Source organism: Ranitomeya variabilis, chromosome 6 (assembly GCF_051348905.1).
Source record: "Ranitomeya variabilis isolate aRanVar5 chromosome 6, aRanVar5.hap1, whole genome shotgun sequence".
Taxonomy (NCBI): Eukaryota; Metazoa; Chordata; class Amphibia; order Anura; family Dendrobatidae; genus Ranitomeya; species Ranitomeya variabilis.
In genome coordinates, this window is record NC_135237.1 from 336,474,208 (window position 1) to 336,496,555 (window position 22,348).

The following is a 22,348-nucleotide window of genomic DNA, read 5'->3' on the forward strand; positions in this document are numbered from 1 at the left end:
TAATACCTAAGAAGACACGGTGGCAAATTGTGGGGGTCGGGGCGTCTCTAGGGTCCCTATAAACAAGCCTCAGGCCATCCCAGTCAAACGGGTTTGTCCTATCCATACCATCTGGGGGACAGAGAGGAAGACATAACATCTAGAAGATCTACAAAAGTTGTGAGGACTATCCCGTGGTGCTCAGCAGCGAAGTACTACAACACACAGGCGCTAGTAGGAAGGCTACTGATTTCCACCTGGTTAAGAGAACTCTGGATTTGCCTTCGGACCGACCAGACTCTGCCTGCCCTGTGAACGGTACTCTGGACTGTGGATGCTGAAGTCTTCAGTAAAAGGTAAAGAGACTGCAACCTTTGTGTCCTCGTTATTCATTGCGCCTTACATCGTCCACCATCACCACCTACACATCTGGGAAGCCCTGGGGACATACTTCACCTGTGGGAAGGTATACCATCTAGCTGCCATCACATCACCCCAGCAGACCCCTAAGCAGCGTCGGTCACCCTGACCGAACAGAACAGGTAGAGTCACGAACACCAGACAAACTACACCTTTAATTGGACGCCCCTCAAAGGGCCACGGGACCCGGTACCGAGTACCCCATTGCCCTGATGTGGGGGCGCTCCAAATTGAACTAACTTCTCTCACCTCAGAAGATCTGAAAATGCAACATGGCACCTGCAATCTAGTCAAAATTTTACTCCAGAAATCTGATAGCACTCTTTACCTTCAATGCCACACTATGTGCCCAAACAATAGTTTTCAACCACATGAGGAGTATTGGTGAGTTTGGGAAACATTGCTTAATAATTTGAGGGATCCATTTTCTCACATTACTCTTTGTATAAATAAAAAATTAAGGCTAAACCAATATTTTGGTGGAGAAAATGCTATTTTTTTTCATTCCATATTTATTTCTATGAAGCACATGAAAAGGCTAACAAGCTGCTTGACAGTAATTTTAAATTATTTGAAGAGTTTAGTTTTAAAAATGGTATAACTTTGGGGGGGGGGGGGTATAATTTATAAGTCCCTCAAAGTCACTTCAAAAAAAAATAAAATTTGTAAATTTACTTGGAAACAAAATGAAAAATTGTTGCTGATATTTTAACATCCTAATAAAATAAAAGAACATTTAAAAAATGATGCAAACATAAAGTACATATAAGTAAACTATTTTTTATTAACTATATTGTTAATTGCTAATTTTTCAAAATTTTAATCATATTCGACTCTAGATATTTTAATTAAAAATATTAACCTAAATTTACCACTAACATAACTGGGATATGTTGAAATATTCCAAAGTAATGCTGGGTAGATCTGTGGAAATTCGGTTCTGGCAGGTTAGGCCGTACTTTAAAAAAAAAGTTCTGTTCGGAACCTGGACCTGACCCGAACTTGACCACGGACCTAAACCCCCATATAAATCAATGGAAACCTGAACTTTAGGCTGTAAAAAGTTCTTTGTACCCACTAGAGGGCAGCAAAGGGAAGCAACATGTGTGTGACTGCAGGCAGATGTTGGGGTGGTCTGCAAGTCAGACCCCCAGGGATATTGGATGGTTGCCAGATATGAGGATGCTCGAGCAATGATGGGACAGAGACAGATGTGATCTGTTTCGGACACCATAAAGTTTACTGGTTATGTGCAGTCAGTTATATACTCTTTTGAGTAGGCGTATACATTATGTTTGTGCGCGAATCAGCCGTTTATTACATATGAGATCATTCTTAATTCATCAGGTGATTTTTACATAAGAGGTGAACTGTGGACAGATATGTAGTGTTGGAGGTCCCAAGGTTCATCTGATTAGCCTCACCCTTGTCCTGTCAGCATTTCTAATTAAGAGTCAGAATGACTTGGCAAAGCTGGATATGTTTAGACATGTCTTGCTAGACTAAGAAGTATATATATGTGAATCAAAGGATATATCAAGGTGGTCCCTGATTTCCCCATCACCAATTACCCTGCAAACAAATGTGGATTGTGAAAAAAAATAAAATAAAATATGTGTAGTAGCAATAAAAAAAGTAAATAGAGCAAAAAAATGACATGGGTTCCCACAGCCCTCAGCTTTGTGCTTTTATGTCGTTATGAAATATAGATGAGCCCCCACACAGTTTTTTTAAATTATTAAAAAATAACAATAATTAAAAAAAATGACTTGTGGTCCCTCTCATGTTTGATAACCAGCCAAAGTAAAGCCGAAAGCTGGTGGCTGATATTCTCAGGCTGGGAAGGCCCATGGTTATTTAGCCCTTCCCAGCCTAAAAATAGCAGCTCGCAGCTGCCCCTGAAAAGGAGCATCCATTAGTTTGGGGTTGATGTCAGCTGTGAATTGACAGCATACATCAAGCCCAGAGGTTAATAATGGGGTGGCGTCTATTAGACACCCCATCACTAACCAAGTAATTGAATAGTTAAAAAAATACACGCAGGAAAAAAATACTTAATTTGAATAAAGACTCCCCCACACTCCCCTCGTTCACCAACTTATTATAAAAAATAAATAATTAAAAAACAACTCTGTGCTCCCCCCCCCTCATTTTTCATACCCAACCAAGTTAAAGCAGACAGCTGGAGATTGCATTCTTCGTCTATCTTCTTTATCTTGACTGGTTATCAAAAATAAAGGGTCCCCCACACCTTTTTTTTTTAAATTATTTAAATAATACAAACATGGTTCCTCCTTCTCCAAAACTGTCCCCTGGCTGGACACTTGTGTACCTGGCTGCTATTGGTACAAGAACCCACCCTCTGAGTAATGCGTGGATGAAAGGCCTGATAACAGTGTAAATGGTCCCTGTTGCTCCTGCTCCTCTTCCTCCTGTGCCACTACCTCATGCATCATTGCCTAAAGTGTTTTTTTTTTCCAGCAGGCAAGTGGTATAGTAAGGCCGGGGTCACACTTGCGAGTGTGATGCGAGAAACTAGAGCGAGTCTCTCGCATCAATACCCGGCACTGCCGCCAGCACTTGGAACCGGATTGTGCTGCTGCATGTATTTCTATGCAGCCACACACTCCGGTCCTGAGTGCCAGCGGCAGTGCCGGATATCGATGCAAGAGACTTGCGCGAGTTTCTCGCATCACACTCGCAAGTATGACCCCGGCCTAATGCTGATGGTATCATCAGCTCTGGCCATGTTGCTGGAGTAATCGAAGCAGCACAACAAGGCACACACATCCCGCATTGAGCATGAGGATGTTCCATTTATTTCATATCTCTGTATAAACATTGTAAACGCACCATTGTGGTCACTTTAAGTACCGGTATGTCTATTTGAGTCACCAGTGCACCTTTAGACCGTTGACAATTGTGCACACATTACATAAATGTATTATTCATATTTATTAGTACTTAACACTGGGATCAATATCCGATATTATCCTCATCAATATAGTTCTACAGATGTTAAAGTAGTACTCTATCTTTGTCCATAAAAAATGAGCATTGGATAATGAGGTGAGTGACCAGCTGACCATTTGATCATATACGGAAACAGTTCAGTGGTTGCACTTGGCTGTTCACCTATCCTATAGTTTAGAATTGTACACTATCCATCTCCATATACATTAATATTTTATATGGAGAGAATTATGTACTGTTGCACTATCTGTGCTTTTTAAGTATTAAGTGTGTTTTAATAGTATCTAGAATAAAAGTTATATCTTAATATTATATATACCTTTGATGCTATCCCAAAGTTACAATTGGTAGTAATATGAGGCAGAGAGCTGACTAAATAGCCAGGTAATTACTCTGAACAAGAGACAGATGGATGAAGCCCTGGCATGCCCAGGCCCTGATTGGATGGCTAAACTGTCACTCATGACACTGACAGCTCAGCACTACCCTGCATCCAATTGGACGGGTGAGCTGTCCATCACCATACTGACAGCTCAGCATGACCTTGTCCTAGATTGGATGGCAGAACTGTCATTCCCTGCATCCAGACACACTGATAGGTGGAATCGTGACTAATTGGAGGTGGGGACATCATAGTGTGAGGCTGATTTTTAGCATATGGCACTGGCAAACTTCATATACCGTATATACTCGAGTATAAGCCGACCCAAATATAAGCCGAGACCACTAATTTTGCCACAAAAACTGGGTGGAACTAGGGTGGAAAATGCAGCAGCTACCGATAAATGTCAAAAATAAAAATAGATACCAATAAAAGTAAAATTAATTGAGTAATCAGTAGGTTAAGTGTTTTTGAATATCCATATTGAATCAGGAGCCCCATATAATGCTCCATAAAGTTCATGATTGCCCCATAAGATGCTCCATACAAAATACACCCCATATAATGCTCCATACAGTTTATGATGGGCCCCATAAGATGCTCCATATTAAAATATGCCCCATATAATGCTGCACAAATGTTGATTATGACCCGATAAGATGCTCCATAGAGACATTTTCCCCATACAATGCTGCACAAATGATTATGGCCCCATAAGATGCTCCATACAGACATTTGCCTCATATAATGCTGCACAAATGCTGATTATAGCCCCATAAGATGCTCCATAGACACATTTGCCCCGTATAATGCTCCACAAATGCTGATTATGGCCCAATAAGATGCTCCATAGAGATATTTGCCCCATATAATGCTGCACATGGCCCCATAAGATGCTCCATAGAAATATTTGCCCCGTATAATGCTGCACAAATGCTGATTATGGCACCATAAGATGCTCCATAGACTATTATGCCCCATATGCTGTTGCTGCGATAAAAAAAAAAAAAATGACTTCTCGTCGCTCAGGCCCCAGGCACTTGCTGTAGTCATCTGTCCCCCGTTCCACCGCTGGGTGCCACTGTGTCTTCCGCATCCTCTGCATTGACTGTTCAGGAAGAGGACAGCGTGCACACTAATCGCGTCATTGCGCCCTCTGATATGAGCGTCACTGCAGAGGACGCGGAAGACGGAGCGGCGCCAACGGTGGAACGGGGACAGGTGAATATCGTGCACTGGCCCTGTCATACTCACCTGCTCCTGGCGTGGTCCCTGCACATCCCTGGTTCTCCGGGCGCTGACAGCTTCTTCTTCCGCTTATTACAGTAATGAATATGCGGCTCCACCCCTATGGGAGTGGAGTCGGGTTCATATTCATTACTGTAATGAGCGGTACCATGTGACCGCTCAATACAGGAAGATGCTGTCAGCGCCCGGAGAACCAGAGACTTGCAGGGACTGCACCAGGAGCAGGTGAGTATGATTAGACACTTGCCGCTCCCCCTCCCCTGCCGACCCCTGGGAATGACTCGAGTATAAGCCGAGAGGGACAATTTCAGCCTAAAAAAATGGTCTGAAATTATCGGCTTATACTCGAGCATATACGGTAATTGAAGAAAGGATGAATGGACAAAAGTACAGAGACATTCTTGATAAAAATCTGCTCCCATATACCAGGATAATGAAGATGAAACAAGGGAGGACATTTGAGCAAGACAATAATCCCAAACATACAGGCAAGAAAACTCTTAATTGATTTCAGAGAAAGATAATATAACCAGAATGGCCCAGCCAATCACCTGGCCTGAATCCGATAGAAAATTTATGGAAGAAACTAAAGCTCAAATTTCATAGAAGGAGCCCATGGGACCTTTAGGATGTGAAAAGTGTTTGTGTGGAATAATGGGCCAAAATCACACCTAAGCAATGCATGCGTCTAGTTTCTCAATACAGGAGGTGTCTTAAAGCTGTCATCACCAACAAAGTCTTTTGTATGGAGTATTAAATATATTTCAGCAAGTATGTTCAATACTTTATACATGTGTAATTTATCATTATTACACATAACTTAATTTATGGATATCTATGGTTAGATTTCTTTGCCTGTGTGGATTGGATGGGTTGTGACCAACATCTGGTGAGTATTTCATGTTAATAGATGAGAACTCAGTAACAGAGGTATACTATATCTACTCAGCATAATTATCTTTTCTGCTTTTCCGAGTACATGCCATATATATCACATTGTCATAGCGACTTCCTAACATGTTTCACCATGTCAGCTCTGTTTTTGTCCTTCCCTTTAAGTGTTTTTAATTTATCAATTACGGTATGTAATTTAATAAAGGATATGTTTTAGTGATGAGCGAATGTGCTTAGATAATGTGTTATCCGAGCATTCTCCGTGTCATTAGGGTATCTTGGGCGTGCTCGGTTATGTTTGAGACCCTGCAGCTGCATGTTTTGTGGCTGTTGTGGCAAAATTTGCAACCGCAGGGACTCGAACATATTATTCGAGCACCCCTACGATACTGTAATAATACTGAGAATGCTCGGATAACACGTTATCCAAGCACATTCGCTCATCGCTAATATATTTCTGTTGCGTTGGTCTCAGGCATTTTGTCCTCACCTCTCTTTGCTATATAATTTTATGTATACCTTTCGACCCAGGATTTTGGCTACAGTTTTGCCCTGTAGGATCAGGACTCATACAAAGCCAAATGGTCAGTTTTCAGGATGCTGTAGAGGGATGCCTGCACGTAAGTTTTGTTAATGGTTGAATATTATTTACCTATGGAAGCAGTTATAACACTTGCCTTCAGAGGGCAATAGTCCAATGTGATGGATGTTAGTTCTGTGTTTCCTAGACTCATGAACATAATACTAAGAGGCACGTCCCCTATTTATTGAAATGCTAGAGGGAAATTGATGCCAAAACTAATCCAACATGTAAAATCTTTTGATCCAGCTGTGGAAGCCAGACGGGTGCAGAAAGTGCACAACTAATCAGCAGTTGCGTCCAGCTCAATCATAAGTCAACTGAGATGTAGGTCTACAGCCTAAAATACTTTACGATCTTTATGGCCAAAAGACAAACTGAACTACGTTTTAAATATTGCAGTAATTCATACTGATATTCCGTTCACGGTGCCTGAAGTACAATTTTCGTTATGCTAAGGACAAAGCTAATGAGAGAGAATGAGAAGAGACATATATACATGGGAGATAAGAGATCGCAAGTAACAAACTTTCACAAGTCAAAAGTTCATTCAACTTTTTAAGTTTCCAATCAGTTCAGGTTTGTTTTTTTTCACACACAAAAAAAGAGATTTTTTAAATAAAAGGATAATAGGAAACTAAGATGAAATGACCAGTGATTAGAAAAATGTGCAGTAAATAAGCAACAGAGAAATCCAGATCCTGTAGAAACAAAAACCCTACAACTATAGTTTTTTTAATGCTACAATGTAGTTTAAATATAAGAAACGAAGTAAATTGCCGGAGATTTCATCCACATACAATGGCAGCTCACTTTGCTTGAAGTTTAGCTACATTCCATCCATAAAAAGCTACTTCCTGATAATGGAGCTAGTGATAAGCCGCATTTCCTAGTGGTCATGGGTTTCCTGAGTGATTTGGCATGTCTGCAAGTAGTTACATGACATACCTGGAATAATTGTAATGTAGATAAGACCTCATAAGGCTGAGGTATTAGTATTGGCTTATATACTTAATGGTTAGCACATTTATCAAGGTCATGGGTATAAATTTCATGGTAGAAGACATTGCAGCTTCTACTGGACCCAACAAGTAAGTGAAGCCCATTCCAGGTTGTGTCACGAGTCCCCATGATTACTTATTACACCCTGGCTTACATTATTTTACTAATATTACTGCATTGTTACTATATTGCAACTGCACACAAAGTATTATGATATCATATGATTCACCCAATGACTCACTGTATAAAAATTTACTTTATAATGCAATAGCAATCAAACAAGTGTAAGCTGTAGTATTTTAATTTTACTGCTGGAGTGGTGCTTCTAATCTAAGGTACCTGTCCCTACTCTCATACTTATCTACAGCCGTCTTCACCTCCTAGGGCCGACGCTCCCGTCGGTCTTGGGCAGTTTGTAACCTGCCGGATCTCGCCAGTATTTCATGAAGTGATCCGGAGGTCACTATTCAATGCAAGTCTATGAGAGCACGGTGTACTGTAGCCCTCATAGACTTGCATAGAGACCTAGTGATGTAACTTCTAACTTCAGGCCGTGCAGAAGTTGCGGTTACAAGATGGCGCCGTGAGATCGTCGCAGCACCGAGATGTTGGAGGGTGAGTATAAGAACGGAGGCATTAGTACATTAGAAACATCACTTCAGATCTGGGAAAAAACACTGGAATGGTTCTTTAAATACTAATGTAGCATAGGTTTTGACCATGTCCTGTCCTGTGGGCATGCCCTTTTGGTTATGTCTAAGGAACTTCATATGTGCAATAAATAGTTGTCTCATCTCGAATACTCATGAGAATCCAGAAGAAATGCCATTTAGATATATCTGATAGATGGGACCTTCATTTATTTTTAGAACCAGACTCAAATGTGCACTATCCAAAATAAAGAGTTGGTTGCATGTGCACAGCTCTCTCTATCCATTTATCTGCACTTTCTACTTTTTCTCTAAATGTTGAAATCTGTATATCCCCACCCACACCACTGATTTGCAACTTTGTGTGTGCACTGTGCAGAGGCAGAAAGCTACCAATCAATGGTGGGGGCATGTTTATACAGAGTTCATGAATATGGAGGACTACACTGTAGCAGGTTTACTAGTCTTCTAGTGATAATTTCCTGCTAATATTGATTTTATGAAAACTACAGCAAGCAGCCCAGTAAGTGACACTGCCGGAATCAAGTTGCCTGTCTCTACATTATGCTTCTCTCAAATTCCATGTAAAAAACCTGGTGAAAGGTTCTTTTTTAGGGCTATTTTGTTTAGTAAATAAAGGTGATACATTGAATAATGAAAAGATACCTGTTCTGGTCATGGGCTATATACATCACAGTTATTAGAGCCATGTCTTGTTCTCAGCCATGCACCATTATGTCCATCAGATGACCAGATGATGGATTCACAGGCTTTTCACTCACGATAAGTAAAAAAAAAAATAAGGTTCCTTTGATTTAAAGCAGCAATTAATTGATATAGGAAATGTATGACTTCACATTTTAGAAAGAATAACTATTAATTGCCCTTTAATCCATCTACCATCTAAATAAACCCTTGTGTATTGACAGTCTTGTTTTTCTGGTTTTTATTCCTTGCTAGTCATTTGCCCACTGAGATGTTTTCTTAATATTTCTTTTTTAGTCGAATATGAAAAGGAACTTTCACCTCGTCTAAGACATCATAAGGAATTCAAGTTTAATTTATCTCAGATTCCAGAAGGCGAAGCAGTGACAGCCGCAGAATTCCGAATATACAAGGACTGCATTCTGGGAAGCTTTGAGAATCAGACTTTTTTAATCAGCATTTATCAAGTATTAACGGAATACAGAAACAGGTAATGTTCATTTTCCATTTTTCAATACATACAAATAAGTGCACAATGCATGTTATCAGATAGATGTTTTCCAACAGGGGTCTACAGGATGCTCTAACAGTACCATGCTATTCATTACCGCTGTGCCTGTGAAGCATCCTCCAGATCGTAATAGTGTACGATATTACACAAGGAATATGTAGAATCTCTCCAATGCTTCTCTGCCAATTTGCAGCAAATGTTTCCAGTATTCTAGATCCCCAACCTTTCTTACTTTGAGAGCCACATTCCGTTCTGAGAGAGGTTCATGAGCCACATCCAGCGCCCAACATTCCCCACCGTAGTGTCACCTAGAGCTCCGATTACTGGTATAATGACAGAAAAGTTTCCCCACAGAAACCACCTTGTGCTACCCTCCCTTATAGGCAGTATATTTACATCCATGGCTTCCCACTTTATCCCCATTCACAATTCTCGCATGAAGTACACTCACCAAATTATCACATCCAGCTTTAACACTCCGCTAACGTAGTATAGTATCATCCTATCTCCAGTTTACCATATTTACCCCTCGACCTACCCTGCCAATATCTACTATATAATTGTCTAAGGGTCACTTCCGTCTTTCTGTCTGTCCTTCTGTCTTTCTTTCTGTCTGTCTGTCTGTCACGGATATTCATTGGTCGCGGCCTCTGTCTGTCATGGAAATCCAAGTCGCTGATTGGCCGCGGCAAAACGGCCATGACCAATCAGCGACGGGCACAGTCTGGTGGCAAAATGGCCACTCCTTCCTCCCCGCAGTCAGTGCCCGCTCCATACTCCCCTCCAGTCAGCGCTCACACAGGGTTAATGGCAGCGGTAATGGACCGCGTTATGCCGCGGGTAACGCACTCCGTTACCGCTGCTAATAACCCTGTGTGACCAACTTTTTACTATTGATACTGCCTATGCGGCATCAATAGTAAAAAGATCTAATGTTAAGAATAATTTTAAAAAAATTATTACCCGTATATACTCGAGTATAAGCCGACCCGAGTATAAGCCGACCCCCCTAATTTTGCCACAAAAAACTGGGAAAACTTATTGACTCGAGTATAATCCTAGGGTGGAAAATGCAGCAGCTACCGGTGAATTTCAAAAATAAAAATAGATGCTCCATACCGTTCATTATTGCCCCATAGCTGTGCCATATAGTGCTCTGCACCATTATTGTCCCATAACTGTGCCATATAGTGCTCTGCACCATTATTGCCCCATAGCTGTGCCATATAGTGCTCTGCACCATTCATAATTGCCCCATAGCTGTGCCATATAGTGCTCTGCACCATTCATTATTGCCCCATAGCTGTGCCATATAGTGCTCTGCACCATTATTGCCCCATAGCTGTGCCATATAGTGCTCTGCACCATTATTGCCCCATAGCTGTGCCATATAGTGCTCTGCACCATTATTGCCCCATAGCTGTGCCATATAGTGCTCTGCACCATTATTGCCCCATAGCTGTGCCATATAGTGCTCTGCACCATTATTGCCCCATAGCTGTGCCATACAGTGCTCTGCACCATTATTGCCCCATAGCTGTGCCATACAGTGCTCTGCACCATTATTGCCCCATAGCTGTGCCATATAGTGCTCTGCACTATTATTGCCCCATAGCTGTGCCATACAGTGCTCTGCACCATTATTGCCCCATAGCTGTGCCATATAGTGCTCTGCACCGTTGCCCCATAGCTGTGCCATATAGTGCTCTGCACCATTATTGCCCCATAGCTGTGCCATATAGTGCTCTGCACCGTTCATTATTGCCCCATAGCTGTGCTGCTGCTGCTGCTGCTGCAATATAAAAAAAAAAAACACACATACTCACCTCTCTTGCTTGCAGCTCCTCATCGTCCGGTCCCGGCGTCTCTCCGCACTGACTGATCAGGCAGAGGGCGGCGCGCACACTATATGCGTCATCGCGCCCTCTGACCTGAACAGTCAGTGCGGAGAGACGCCGGGAAGATGGCGCGGCGCCCGGCGTGTGGAACGCGGACAGGTGAATATGACATACTTACCTGCTCCCGGCGTCCCGCTCCTTCCCCCGGACAGCTGGTCTTCGGTGCCGCAGCCTCTTCCTCTGTCAGCGGTCACCGGCACCGCTCATTAGAGAAATGAATTATGCGGCTCCGCCCCTATGGGAGGTGGAGCAGCCTATTCATTTCTCTAATGAGCGGTCCCACGTGACCGCTGAACAGGGGAAGAGCTGCTGCACCCGGAGACCGTGGGACGGGCAGGGGGAGCGCCAGGATCGCCGGGACTAGGTAAGTATGCCTCAGCGCCCTCTCCCCCTCACCCACCGACCGTGACTCGAGTATAAGCCGAGGGGGCACTTTCAGCCCAAAAATTTGGGCTGAAAATCTCGGCTTATACTCGAGTATATACGGTATATAAACTCACCGTCTGTCGGCCCCTCGGATCCAGAACCGGCCTTTCCCGCTCCTTGCGACGCTCCGGTGACCGCTCCATGCATTGCGGTGTCGCGAGATGATGACGTAGCGGTCTCGCGAGACCACTACATCATCATCTCGCGAGACCGCAATACACTCTTGGGACCAGAGCGCGCGAGGAGCGTCGGTAACCGCTTCGCCTGGATCCGGGGCCAACGGAAGGTGAGTATATAACTATTTTTTATTTTAATTATTTTTTTTAACAGGGATATGATGCCCACATTGCTATATACTACGTGGGCTGTGCAATATAATACGTGGGCTGTGCAATATACTATGTGGGCTGTGCAATGTACAATGTGGGCTGTGCTATGTACTACGTGGGGTGTGCAATATACTACGTGGGCTGTGCAATGTACTACGTGGGCTGTGCAACATACTACGTGGGCTGTGTTATACACAACATGACCTGTGTTATACACTACATGGCCTGTGTTATACACTACGTGGGCTGTGTTATACACTACGTGGCCTGTGTTATACACTACGTGGGCTGTGTTATACACTACGTGGGCTGTGCAATATACTATGTGGGCTGTGTTATACACTACGTGGCCTGTGTTATACACTACGTGGGCTGTGTTATACACTACGTGGGCTGTGCAATATACTACGTGGGCTGTGTTATACACTACGTGGCCTGTGTTATACACTACGTGGGCTGTGTTATATACTGCATGCGTGGGCTGTTATATACTACATGAGCTGTGTTATATGCTACGTGGGCTGTTATAAGCTACGTGCCTGTGTTATATGCTATGTGGGCTATTATACACTCTGTGGGCTGTGCTATATACTACGTAGCTGTGCTATATACTCCGTGGGCTGTGCTATATACTATGTGGCTGTGCTATATACTACGTGGCTGTGCTATATACTACGTGGCTGTGCTATATACTATGTGGCTGTGCGATATACTACGTGGCTGTGCTATTTACTACTAGGGCTGTTATATACTACATGGCCGGCCGCGAACAATCAGCGACAGGCGCAGTCCTGCCGCGAATTGGCGCAGGATTTGAACCACGCTTCGCTAATTGGTCTCGACCGGCCGAATCTGTGTATTCAATGTATTATTCTAAAATCTTCATAAATAAACTACATACATATTCTAGAATACCCGATGCGTTAGAATCGGGCTACCATCTAGTAGTATATGTGCATCTAAATCTGCTCTTCTGTGCAGGCAACTCAAAAAAAGTCACCATCAGGAGACCTCCTCTTCATAGATGTTTGCTCATTCTTGTGCTAATGCACCAAGTTGGCAGACAGCAGCGAGCCACACATCATGGGTCCGTGAGGCACATATGGCTCCCAAGCAAGAGGATAGAGACCCCTGCTCTAGATCCTAAATATATTATCTTACATGTCATATCTCCACAAGAGTGTCACTCGCAGATTACAGCTTACTATGCAATAATCCAATTTATTGGGTTTTCAGTTTACCCATGGCAGATACTAATAATTATTCATGACAGAATCCATTGCTTAACTTTAAGTCGGAAATGGAAGTTATTTTTGCATAGGTCACATATAACATTGTAAATTCAAAACCATGCTCTGTGTTATCTCAGGGTCCCTGTTTCATTTTATTTACAATTCAGTTTGGAAATAGGAAAAACTGGGGTCTAGAATTGGAAGCTAAGACTTTTTCACGTTATAATTTTGACTTACTGATGCTTCCCAGCACATTTGATTTGATGACCTGTTTGAGCTAGAAAATGTCTTGTAAAATACTGCATGAGCACTATCAGTAAAGATGAAAGAATCTCTCAAAAGTAGTTTTGGAAAGAATTTCTCAATAGCAGATGTCAGATTTGATTTGGTCTCAACAATATGAATTGAAATTGCCTTGTTTGCCTCGAATAGATGTTTGCCCTGTCTAGAAACCAAAATATAATAATCAAGAGGAGTGAAGGGGTTAATAATAATAATAATAATATATAAAAGGTCACATTATACTAACTTGTCCTAGACCCCCCACTTGACCACTTATGCTGCATGGCCGATGCTCCATGGTCTTCTGCTTGGGTCTTTGATTACACTAGTGCCGAGGTCCATGTTGTTACGTCACACGTTATCATCTTCTTTGAAAGAAGAAATGAAAGCTGCCTTCTGCCGCTGGCACCTGCGAACTGTACTGCTTTTCCCAGGTGTCGGTTCATGTCACACTGACACACAGATGTCACTTGGATGTCACATATGTACCTCAGCCGTACTGGTTTTTCCTGTACATGAATCACCAGGACATGTGAAGGAGGCCTTACAGTCATTTGATTGGATTCATTTGAACTGAATCCTGAAATTTTCAGGAGATTCATAATAAATGTAATTAGTTATGCATCGATTTACTAAATTCTAGCCATTATCATTGTAGAAATTATGGTGAGGGGGGATGTGACCCTGCCTAGGAACCCCGCTATTATCCAGATCTGATAGCTACATCAAGGGATTTTGCCAATACAGTAATTTCTGAGTCTGTAAATTAAATGACACATTATTCAACATTTTCTACAATACCAGACGTTTTATCAGTATACTTGATGTTTTAACATCTGCAGAAGCTGGTGTGGATGCATATTTTAATTTCTCATTGTGATTCATTAGGAATGTCATTTCAGGTCTGGTGGGAGCTCAGTGCTCATAATCTTGACAAAAGGAAGCGTAGAGATAGAAGCGGCCAGCTTGATTTTTGGAAGGTTTACATTATGTTCTAGTGTGATACATGTACGCCAACTAAGAGCAGCTGCTCAGAGAAAACAATATACAGTTCTTTATATGTCACATTTAGTTAAGTACTTAAAACATAATTCAATTTCTGTGAAGCTCATAGGAATTTTGCATAAATTTAAAGCTGTTGTCTGTCAGAATGGTTGTCCAAAAATGTATGGTGTTACACACAAAGCAGTTTGTTAAGACAGATGAATATGAGATGGCTATTTGGGGATGACCTTAAACAATGGATCTACAATCACTCTAATTGTCATCCAGGGAATTATTTATCAACTGTATTTTGGCTCAAAATAAAGTTGATGTGTAGAAATTTCATTAGACCTTTCAAAAGGCGACTTCTATTCAAAATGTTTCTTGAAGGCGTTTTCATAATTCACAATAAGAATTTCATACTTGCCATTACTTTAGAGATAAGAGAGAACAGATATGTCATTTTGATAAAACATTGATCTAATATTGCCAAATATAATTACATTACTTCTAAAATGCTCTGATATAGATCACATTAGTGGCAAGTGCTGAACATAACACACTCCATATGAGTCCTGTAACAAAGGTTAAAAAAAAAAAAAAAGCCACAAACGATAATGCACAGCTTCCAATATTTTGAGCTATGACTCCTTTGAATACATCTTTACTATTTTATCAACAGCAACTGACCTAATAAGGTATACTCCCTATAGGGCTGGGACTGATAGAAAGGGAATTCAATCAATACATTGAAAGAATCTTCAAAGATAGAACTAAGTTTAAAAGGGAATCTGTATGTAGGATCAACCCTCCTAAGCAGTCTATATGAGCATGTAGGTCGAAGGCATCTAAATAAAATTATATCTTAATATCAGTGATCCTTATTTCAGAGTAATCCACATTTTCTTATATGTCAATGAGCTGTTCAGGACTATGGGCCGGACACTGATCTGCATGAGATTCGGCCTCCAGGGATTATTTTAAATGAAGGGGGGCATTACCAATGTGAGACATGTGTAACAACTCTGCTGGCATCACGGCATGGCCTCTCATCTCTCACACTATCTTACCCACTGCTCCAGGTCATGATGCGGTTTCTGTTTCTTGCCAGCTCCATATTCTGTGCCTCTGCTCTCTGCATGCTTCCTGGCTGTGTGTATAGGGGGGCGGCGCCTTAACTCTCTGGTTCTTATAGGAATCAGGTGCACCTGTCTAATCTGTTCCTGACCAATTACCAAGAGACCTCCAGTATTTAGTGTAGCTCCACCCAGTGGACTGGGCCTGTGCAATGTGTTAGCTCAGTTTGTGTTTAGCTTCTGAGTTTGCCAGGCCTTGCTCTGTGTTACTCCCTCTCTAGAGGCTCTTCTCCTTGCCTTGGTCTTGTTGGTCTGCCCTCCAGAAGGCAGCCCTGTGTCTCTGCCGTTCCTGCCAGCCCTGTGTCTCTGCCATTCCTGCCTGCCCTGTGTGTCTGCCGTTCCTGCCTGCCCTGTGTCTCTGCTGTTCCTGCCAGCCCTGTGTCTCTGCTGTTCCTGCCAGCCCTCTGTCTCTGCTGTTCCTGCCAGCCCTGTGTCTCTGCCGTACCTGCCAGCCCTGTGTCTTTGCCGTACCTGCCAGCCCTGTGTCTCTGTCGTTCCTGCCAGTCCTGTGTCTCTGCCAGCTCTGTGTCTCAGCCATGCCAGCCTACCCATCTGAATCTCATCCGTGCTCATCTGCTAGTCCTGCCTGATGCCCGCACCAATCCTGGTGTTCCTGATTCCCAAGTGGGATAAGCAGCCACAGCCAGACACCACCCTGGAGTAGCACCTGGCAGCTGCCTGCTGCACAAGCCTGACCTCACCATTAGAGGCTCCAGTGAAGACCAAGGCAGCTGTTATAGTTACGCCCCTTCCAGGGTAGTCTGGTTTGTGGCACAGTGGGGCCACAAACCCCCCCGAGCTCATGCCCATCAGTCAGGGCGTGAGCGTGACAACATGTAACTAACACAGAAAAGTAGAACTGAACTTTGTCTTTTTACAAACACGCTGCTGCTCTCGCAGGTCTGCTGTGTTGAAACACTGGCTGCCTGTGAGGTGGAAGCTGAAGCACTGGGAGGAACTTGCAGATGTGTCAGATATAACCACACATATTTCTGCAGTGAGGCCAGGAGAGCAGAGAGCAGCCATTACACATCAGGGGCAGACATACACCGGTGCAGCCAGTGCACTTGCACCAGGGTCCAGGACCCGAAGGTGCAGGGGCCTCTTGTCAGGTGGCTAATACTGAGGACAATCTGGCCTGTTTCTTGGAGCCCGTGGCTCTGTTGGACCCATGGCCAGATTGCCCTCATCATACAAGGTGGGCAGGGACCAATCCCTGCAGCTCCGCTGCCTACAGGAGAAAATGGCAGCGGAGCAGCAGAATTCCTTCCTCTGTTTCCTGCCCAGCACTTTGACACAGGCATGTGCAGCTTGATGACATCAGCAAGCGGCGCCCGCCTGTGTCAGAACTTAGAGAAAAGGTTTCCAGCAACAATGAAGCTGCAGGGAAAGGCCGGATAGGTGAGTTGTGTTGTGTGTTTTGTTCTTTTATCCAATACACAGGGGAGAGGAAACTGGGATGTGGTATGGAAGAACAATGATGGGGGTAATGGAGAAGAAATGGAGGTGTGGTGGGGGAGAACAATGATGGGGTGGAAGAAAACTGTTTTGTCTGGCTCTGTCTTTCCCGCCTACCGCGCCCACAGCATCACTTGAACTTATGCAAGTCGACAAAGTAGAGCTAGCTGAGCAATGGCTGGAGGTATGTCGAGTCAAGGGCTTCTGCTTCTATTGTGGAGAAATTGGTCATCTCATTCGCTCTTGTCCCAATAAGCCGGGAAACTCCCTAGTCTAGCACTGTTAGGAGAGGGCACCCTGGGCTAGAGCAATTCCTCTCCGCTATTGATCCTGACCATATCTGTGACTTGTGGAGGTTCCTGGTTTGTTGAGACAGCGTATCTAGATTCTGGTGCGGCAGTGAACTTCATACAGCAAGCAGTGGTAGATCGCTATCAGATTCCCGTTCGACTACTCCAAAATACATTGCTAATGTCATCTGTCAGTGGGAAGCCCCTATTTAAAGCCGTTTGGGTAGTCACCAAGCAAGTAGAGCTCTGGATAAGAGTGCTAAACACAGAGAAAATCGCCTTCTACGTGCTTCCTAGCCTGTTTCATCTGCTTCTTCTGTGTTTTCCGTGTCTCTGCATGCATGAACCCGTCCTTGACTGGAGATCTGGAGAGGTGCTTCATTGGGTTCAGTCTTGTCACGAGAAGTGTCTTTTACCTGTACGAGTGGTCCGCCAACTGGCACATCTTCTCTGTCACAATTAACATCTGCCTACTCATATCATATCCCCTTGATGAAGCTGAACGTGAAGCGGGCGACAGGGGTCACGGGGTGGGCGACAGCTGCTGTGACACATCATAGGTAAGCAGATAGGCGTTTTTCATGACCAGTTCTTTATTTGATGCGCACACTACACTTTACCTGCACTGCTCTTACTGCTGGACTGGTGTTTTGAGCTTTTCTCCTGTACCTGTCTTACCGGCCTTGTTACTTTTTACGTTGCCAGCTGTCTTTCCCTCCCTTGTCTACCTCCATGCCTCCTCCTTATGTCTTCATTCATACCTGGATACATATTTGTTATTTGTTATGTATGTCTGTTTCTGCGTATTAATAAAATTGCGACTTGTCTTTGCTTATAAAATCTTTGGTGGTTTATGGTTTACTCCAGTTCTTTAGTTTTCCAACGGCTTTTGGGAGTACTCTGCCTCTCTCTACATTTACATAATTTTTGTTTTGTGTGAGTTATATACCTGACTATGTTCTCAGCCCAATCATTACTATTGTGCTTGCAGATTATTGTTTTAGCTCATATATCTTTGAAAAAAAGACTGCCTTATAGACCTGATTCTGGGATCCTCACCTCCACGACGCCGCATTTACCCTCTGTGCTAGACGAAGACTCGGAGTAGGTTTAGGATAATTTGGCTATGGGGTTTCATTCAGAAGTCCTCTTTTCAAGCTGGAGCCAACTTCTTTTTTGTAAAGAAAAAGTACGGTACCCTTCAACCTTGCATTGATTATAGCGGCCTGAATCAGATCACGTTTAAGAACAAGTATCCATTGCCATTGATTCTGGAGTTGTTCAACCGCCTCAGAGGTGCTAGGATCTTTACCAAACTGGATCAGTGAAAAGCATACAATCTAATCCAGATGTGTCAAGGAGATTAATGGAACACAGCTTTCAACGCCTAGGACGGTCATTATGAATACTGAGCAGTGCCCCAGCAGTCTTTCAAGAGTTTGTGAACGACATCTTTCGAGACCTCCTCTACACTTGTGTCGTAGTTTACCTGGATGATATCTTGGTCTTCTCTTCAGATTTGCCCTATCATAGGCAGAACGTTCGCCAAGTGCTACAGCGACTCAGAGAAAATCGCCTGTATGCTATATTTAAGAAATGTGTGATTGAACAATTTTATCTACCTTTTCTAGGTTATATCATCTCTGGACACAGGCCTCGCGATTGATCCAGAGAAGGTGTCTTCCATCCTTGAGTGGCCACGCCCTCATGTCATTAAAGCTATCCAGCAATTACTGGGATTTGCCAACTACTACTGACAATATATTCCTCATTTTTCATCCCAGACCGCTCTCATCTCCACCAATGATTCATGCTGATCCGAAGGTATGGATGCCTGAGACTGAGGATACTTTTCTTTCATTGAAGCAGGTCTTCTCCTCTGCTCCAGTATTACATTGACCAGAAGTGAACAACCAATTCTTTCTAGAGGTAGATGCTTCATCTTCAGTGGCTGGAGCAGTTCTTACCCAGAAGTCTCCTTCAGGCCATATGACCTGTGGTTTCTTCTCCAAGGCCTTCTGTGCCCCAGAGCGCAACTACTCGATTAACGACCGAGAAATGTTAGTAATCAAGATGGCTCTAGAGGAGTGGCAGTACCTTATTGAAGGAGCAGTTCAATCAGTCATCAATTATACCAAACACAAGAACCTGGCCTATCTGCAGTCCGTGCAAAAACTGAACCCGCGTCAAGCTAGGTGGTCACTATTTTTTGCCCATTTTGATTTTGCTCTGCATTTTCGACCAGCTGACAAAAACATCAAAGATGAAGCACTTTCCTGCGCCTTCATGCCAACCGACCAAGAGGAGGAACCTCAAACTATCACTGAGCCATCCACGATGGTTACTGTGGCTCCGGTAAACCTGTTTCAAATTCTTCCAGATAAGACCTTAGTGTCTGAGTCAGGCAAGAGGTGAGTTCTGCAATGGGGACACTCCTCCAAGGCGGCTGGCCTTGTTGAGCAGAAAAAAACATTACAACTCATATCACATCACTACTGATGGACTACCATTAGTAAGGAAATCATGGCGCTCGTTTCTGCCTGCTCTTCCTTGCCTTCAACAAGACTCTTAGACAACTCCCGTCAGGGTGACTCCTGCACTCCCTGAGGCTTGGCATCATATTGCTATGGACTTTGGTAAAGATCTTCCTGAGTCCTTAGGCTGTTCCATCATCTGGGTAGTGACGGATTGATTCTCAAAGATGGCATATTTCATCCCATTACCAGGCGTTCCATCCACTCCAGAACTTGTCTAGAAATTTGTCCAGCACACCTTCACGGATTCCCTCTTCACATCATTTCCAACCAAGGTGTCCTGTTCCTATCCAGATTCTGGTGAGCTTTGTGTAAGCTTCTGAACATTGACCTGGATTGTCATCTGCATACCACCCTCAATCCAAAGTACAGTTAGAAAGAATCAACCAGATTCTGGACAACTTCCTGCAGCACTTCACTAGCGCACATTATGACAATTGGGTCAATCTCTTACCATGGGCAGAGTTGTCCTTTAACAATCACGTGAGTCTTCTGCAAGTTCTCCATTCTTTATTGTTTTTGGGCAACAGCTAGGAATCCCCCTTCTGGTGTCGGATGCTTCTGGGGGACCAGCAGCCAATGACCTTATTAAGGATTTCTTGAAGATATGGAAAGACACTAAAGCCACTCTAGAGGGATCGTCTCAGTGTATGAAGAGGGATGCAGACAATAGACACTTGGATCAACCTTGTTATCATCTAGGAGATAAGCTTTTGTTATCTTCTTAAGATCCCATTGTACAAGTTAGGGTACCGTCTCACAGTGGCACTTTGGTCGCTACGATGGCACGATCCGTGACGTTCCAGCGATATCCATATGATATCGCTGTGTCTGACACGCAGCAGCGATCAGGGTCCCTGCTGAGAATCATACGTCGTAGCAGATCGTTTGGAACTTTATTTCGTCGCTGGATCTCCCGCTGTCATCGCTGGATCGGTGTGTGTGACACCGATCCAGCGATGCGTTCGCTTGTAACTAGGGTAAACATCGGGTTACTAAGCGCAGGGCCGCGCTTAGTAACCCGATGTTTACCCTGGTTACCATCGTAAATGTAAAAAAAACAAAACCGTACATACTCACATTCCGGTGTCCGTCAGGTCCCTAGCCGTCTGCTTCCCGCACTGACTGACTGCCGGCCGGAAAGTAAAAGCACAGCACAGAGGTGACGTCACCGCTGTGCTCTGCTTTCACTTTACGGCCGGCACTCAGTCAGTGCGGGAAGCAGACAGCTAGGGACCTGACGGACACCGGAATGTGAGTATGTACGGTTTTGTTTTTTTTTATTTACGATGGTAACCAGGGTAAACATCGGGTTACTAAGCGCAGCCCTGCGCTTAATAACCCGATGTTTACCCTGGTTACCCAGTGACTTCGGCATCGTTGGTCGCTGGAGAGCTGTCTGTGTGACAGCTCTCCAGCGACCACACAACGACTTACCAACGATCACGGCCAGGCCGTATCGCTGGTCGTGATCGTTGGTAAATCGTTTTGTGTAACGGTGTTATGGAAATATTAGGGTTGGATAAATATATCCCTGTGTGTGCTGTGGCCGCTCCCAATTAGACTGAGTATTTTGAGCGCTCATCAAGAATGGACTGTACACAACTGTGACAGAACAACATTCCATCAATACTGATACTTTATTGTACATACATAGTTTTATATTTTCACATAGAAAGGAGTGGTTAGGGGTTGTCAGGGGTGGTTAGTTAATTATCATATTGTCTAGCTCCTCTGTCATTGGTTATCTAAACATATATGGAATATTGTGATTAATGCTCATATGACTGCTGATCAAGCAACTAAACTCGAGTTCTCTGTCTAGGACAAAGTGGAGACACCTGACCAGCAGTCACCAAACATCTGACTCTGTTCTGCTTTTAGGGGTGGAAAACCCCATATGATCTGTCTGGGTTATATCAGGCTTATATCAGTTCAGTTCGTGTCAGCCATTTTAAACCATTGATTATAATGTATATATTTGCTGTGAGCATATAAGTATATATTTGATTATAGAGGAGTATACATGCAAGTGAGATCTACATGATATATATATTTCTATCACAAGCCCCCCTTAGATATCACTTGCCCTAATCCTAGCCTCCTGTCCCAAAGCGCTGCAACTCTTTTGTGCTGTTGGCGAACTGACACAAGCCTAACGCCTGTGCCCCACTCCATACAGACTTTTCGCAAATGGGCGGTCAGGAGATCTGTCCCTAACGGGGGTTCGTTGCAATCAGTCTCTTAGTCAATAGCATGTGTAGTGAGCAATGTGCAGTCTTTATCAGGTAGGTCATCTGTTCGGTCAGGCAGGGCATCCACGACATCATTCTGGCTTGGGTGTCATCTTCTGGTAGGGGAGCTTTCTTGCAACGCAATGAGTGGATCCAAGTGGGTCTTCCCTCCAGTTTCACAGAGTTTGGTGTCATCAGCAG

At 43.6% G+C, this 22,348-nt stretch overlaps 1 protein-coding gene across 1 annotated transcript in view; it reads left to right on the top strand.

The window, feature by feature from the left end:
• The window catches only part of BMP6 (bone morphogenetic protein 6), a 344,682-nt gene that overhangs the window by 226,073 nt on the left and 96,261 nt on the right, over positions 1-22,348 (top strand). Inside the window, exon 3 of the mRNA XM_077269843.1 lies at positions 9,131-9,323. Coding sequence (XP_077125958.1) covers positions 9,131-9,323 — 193 coding nt within the window. The remainder of the gene's footprint in view (positions 1-9,130; positions 9,324-22,348) is intronic.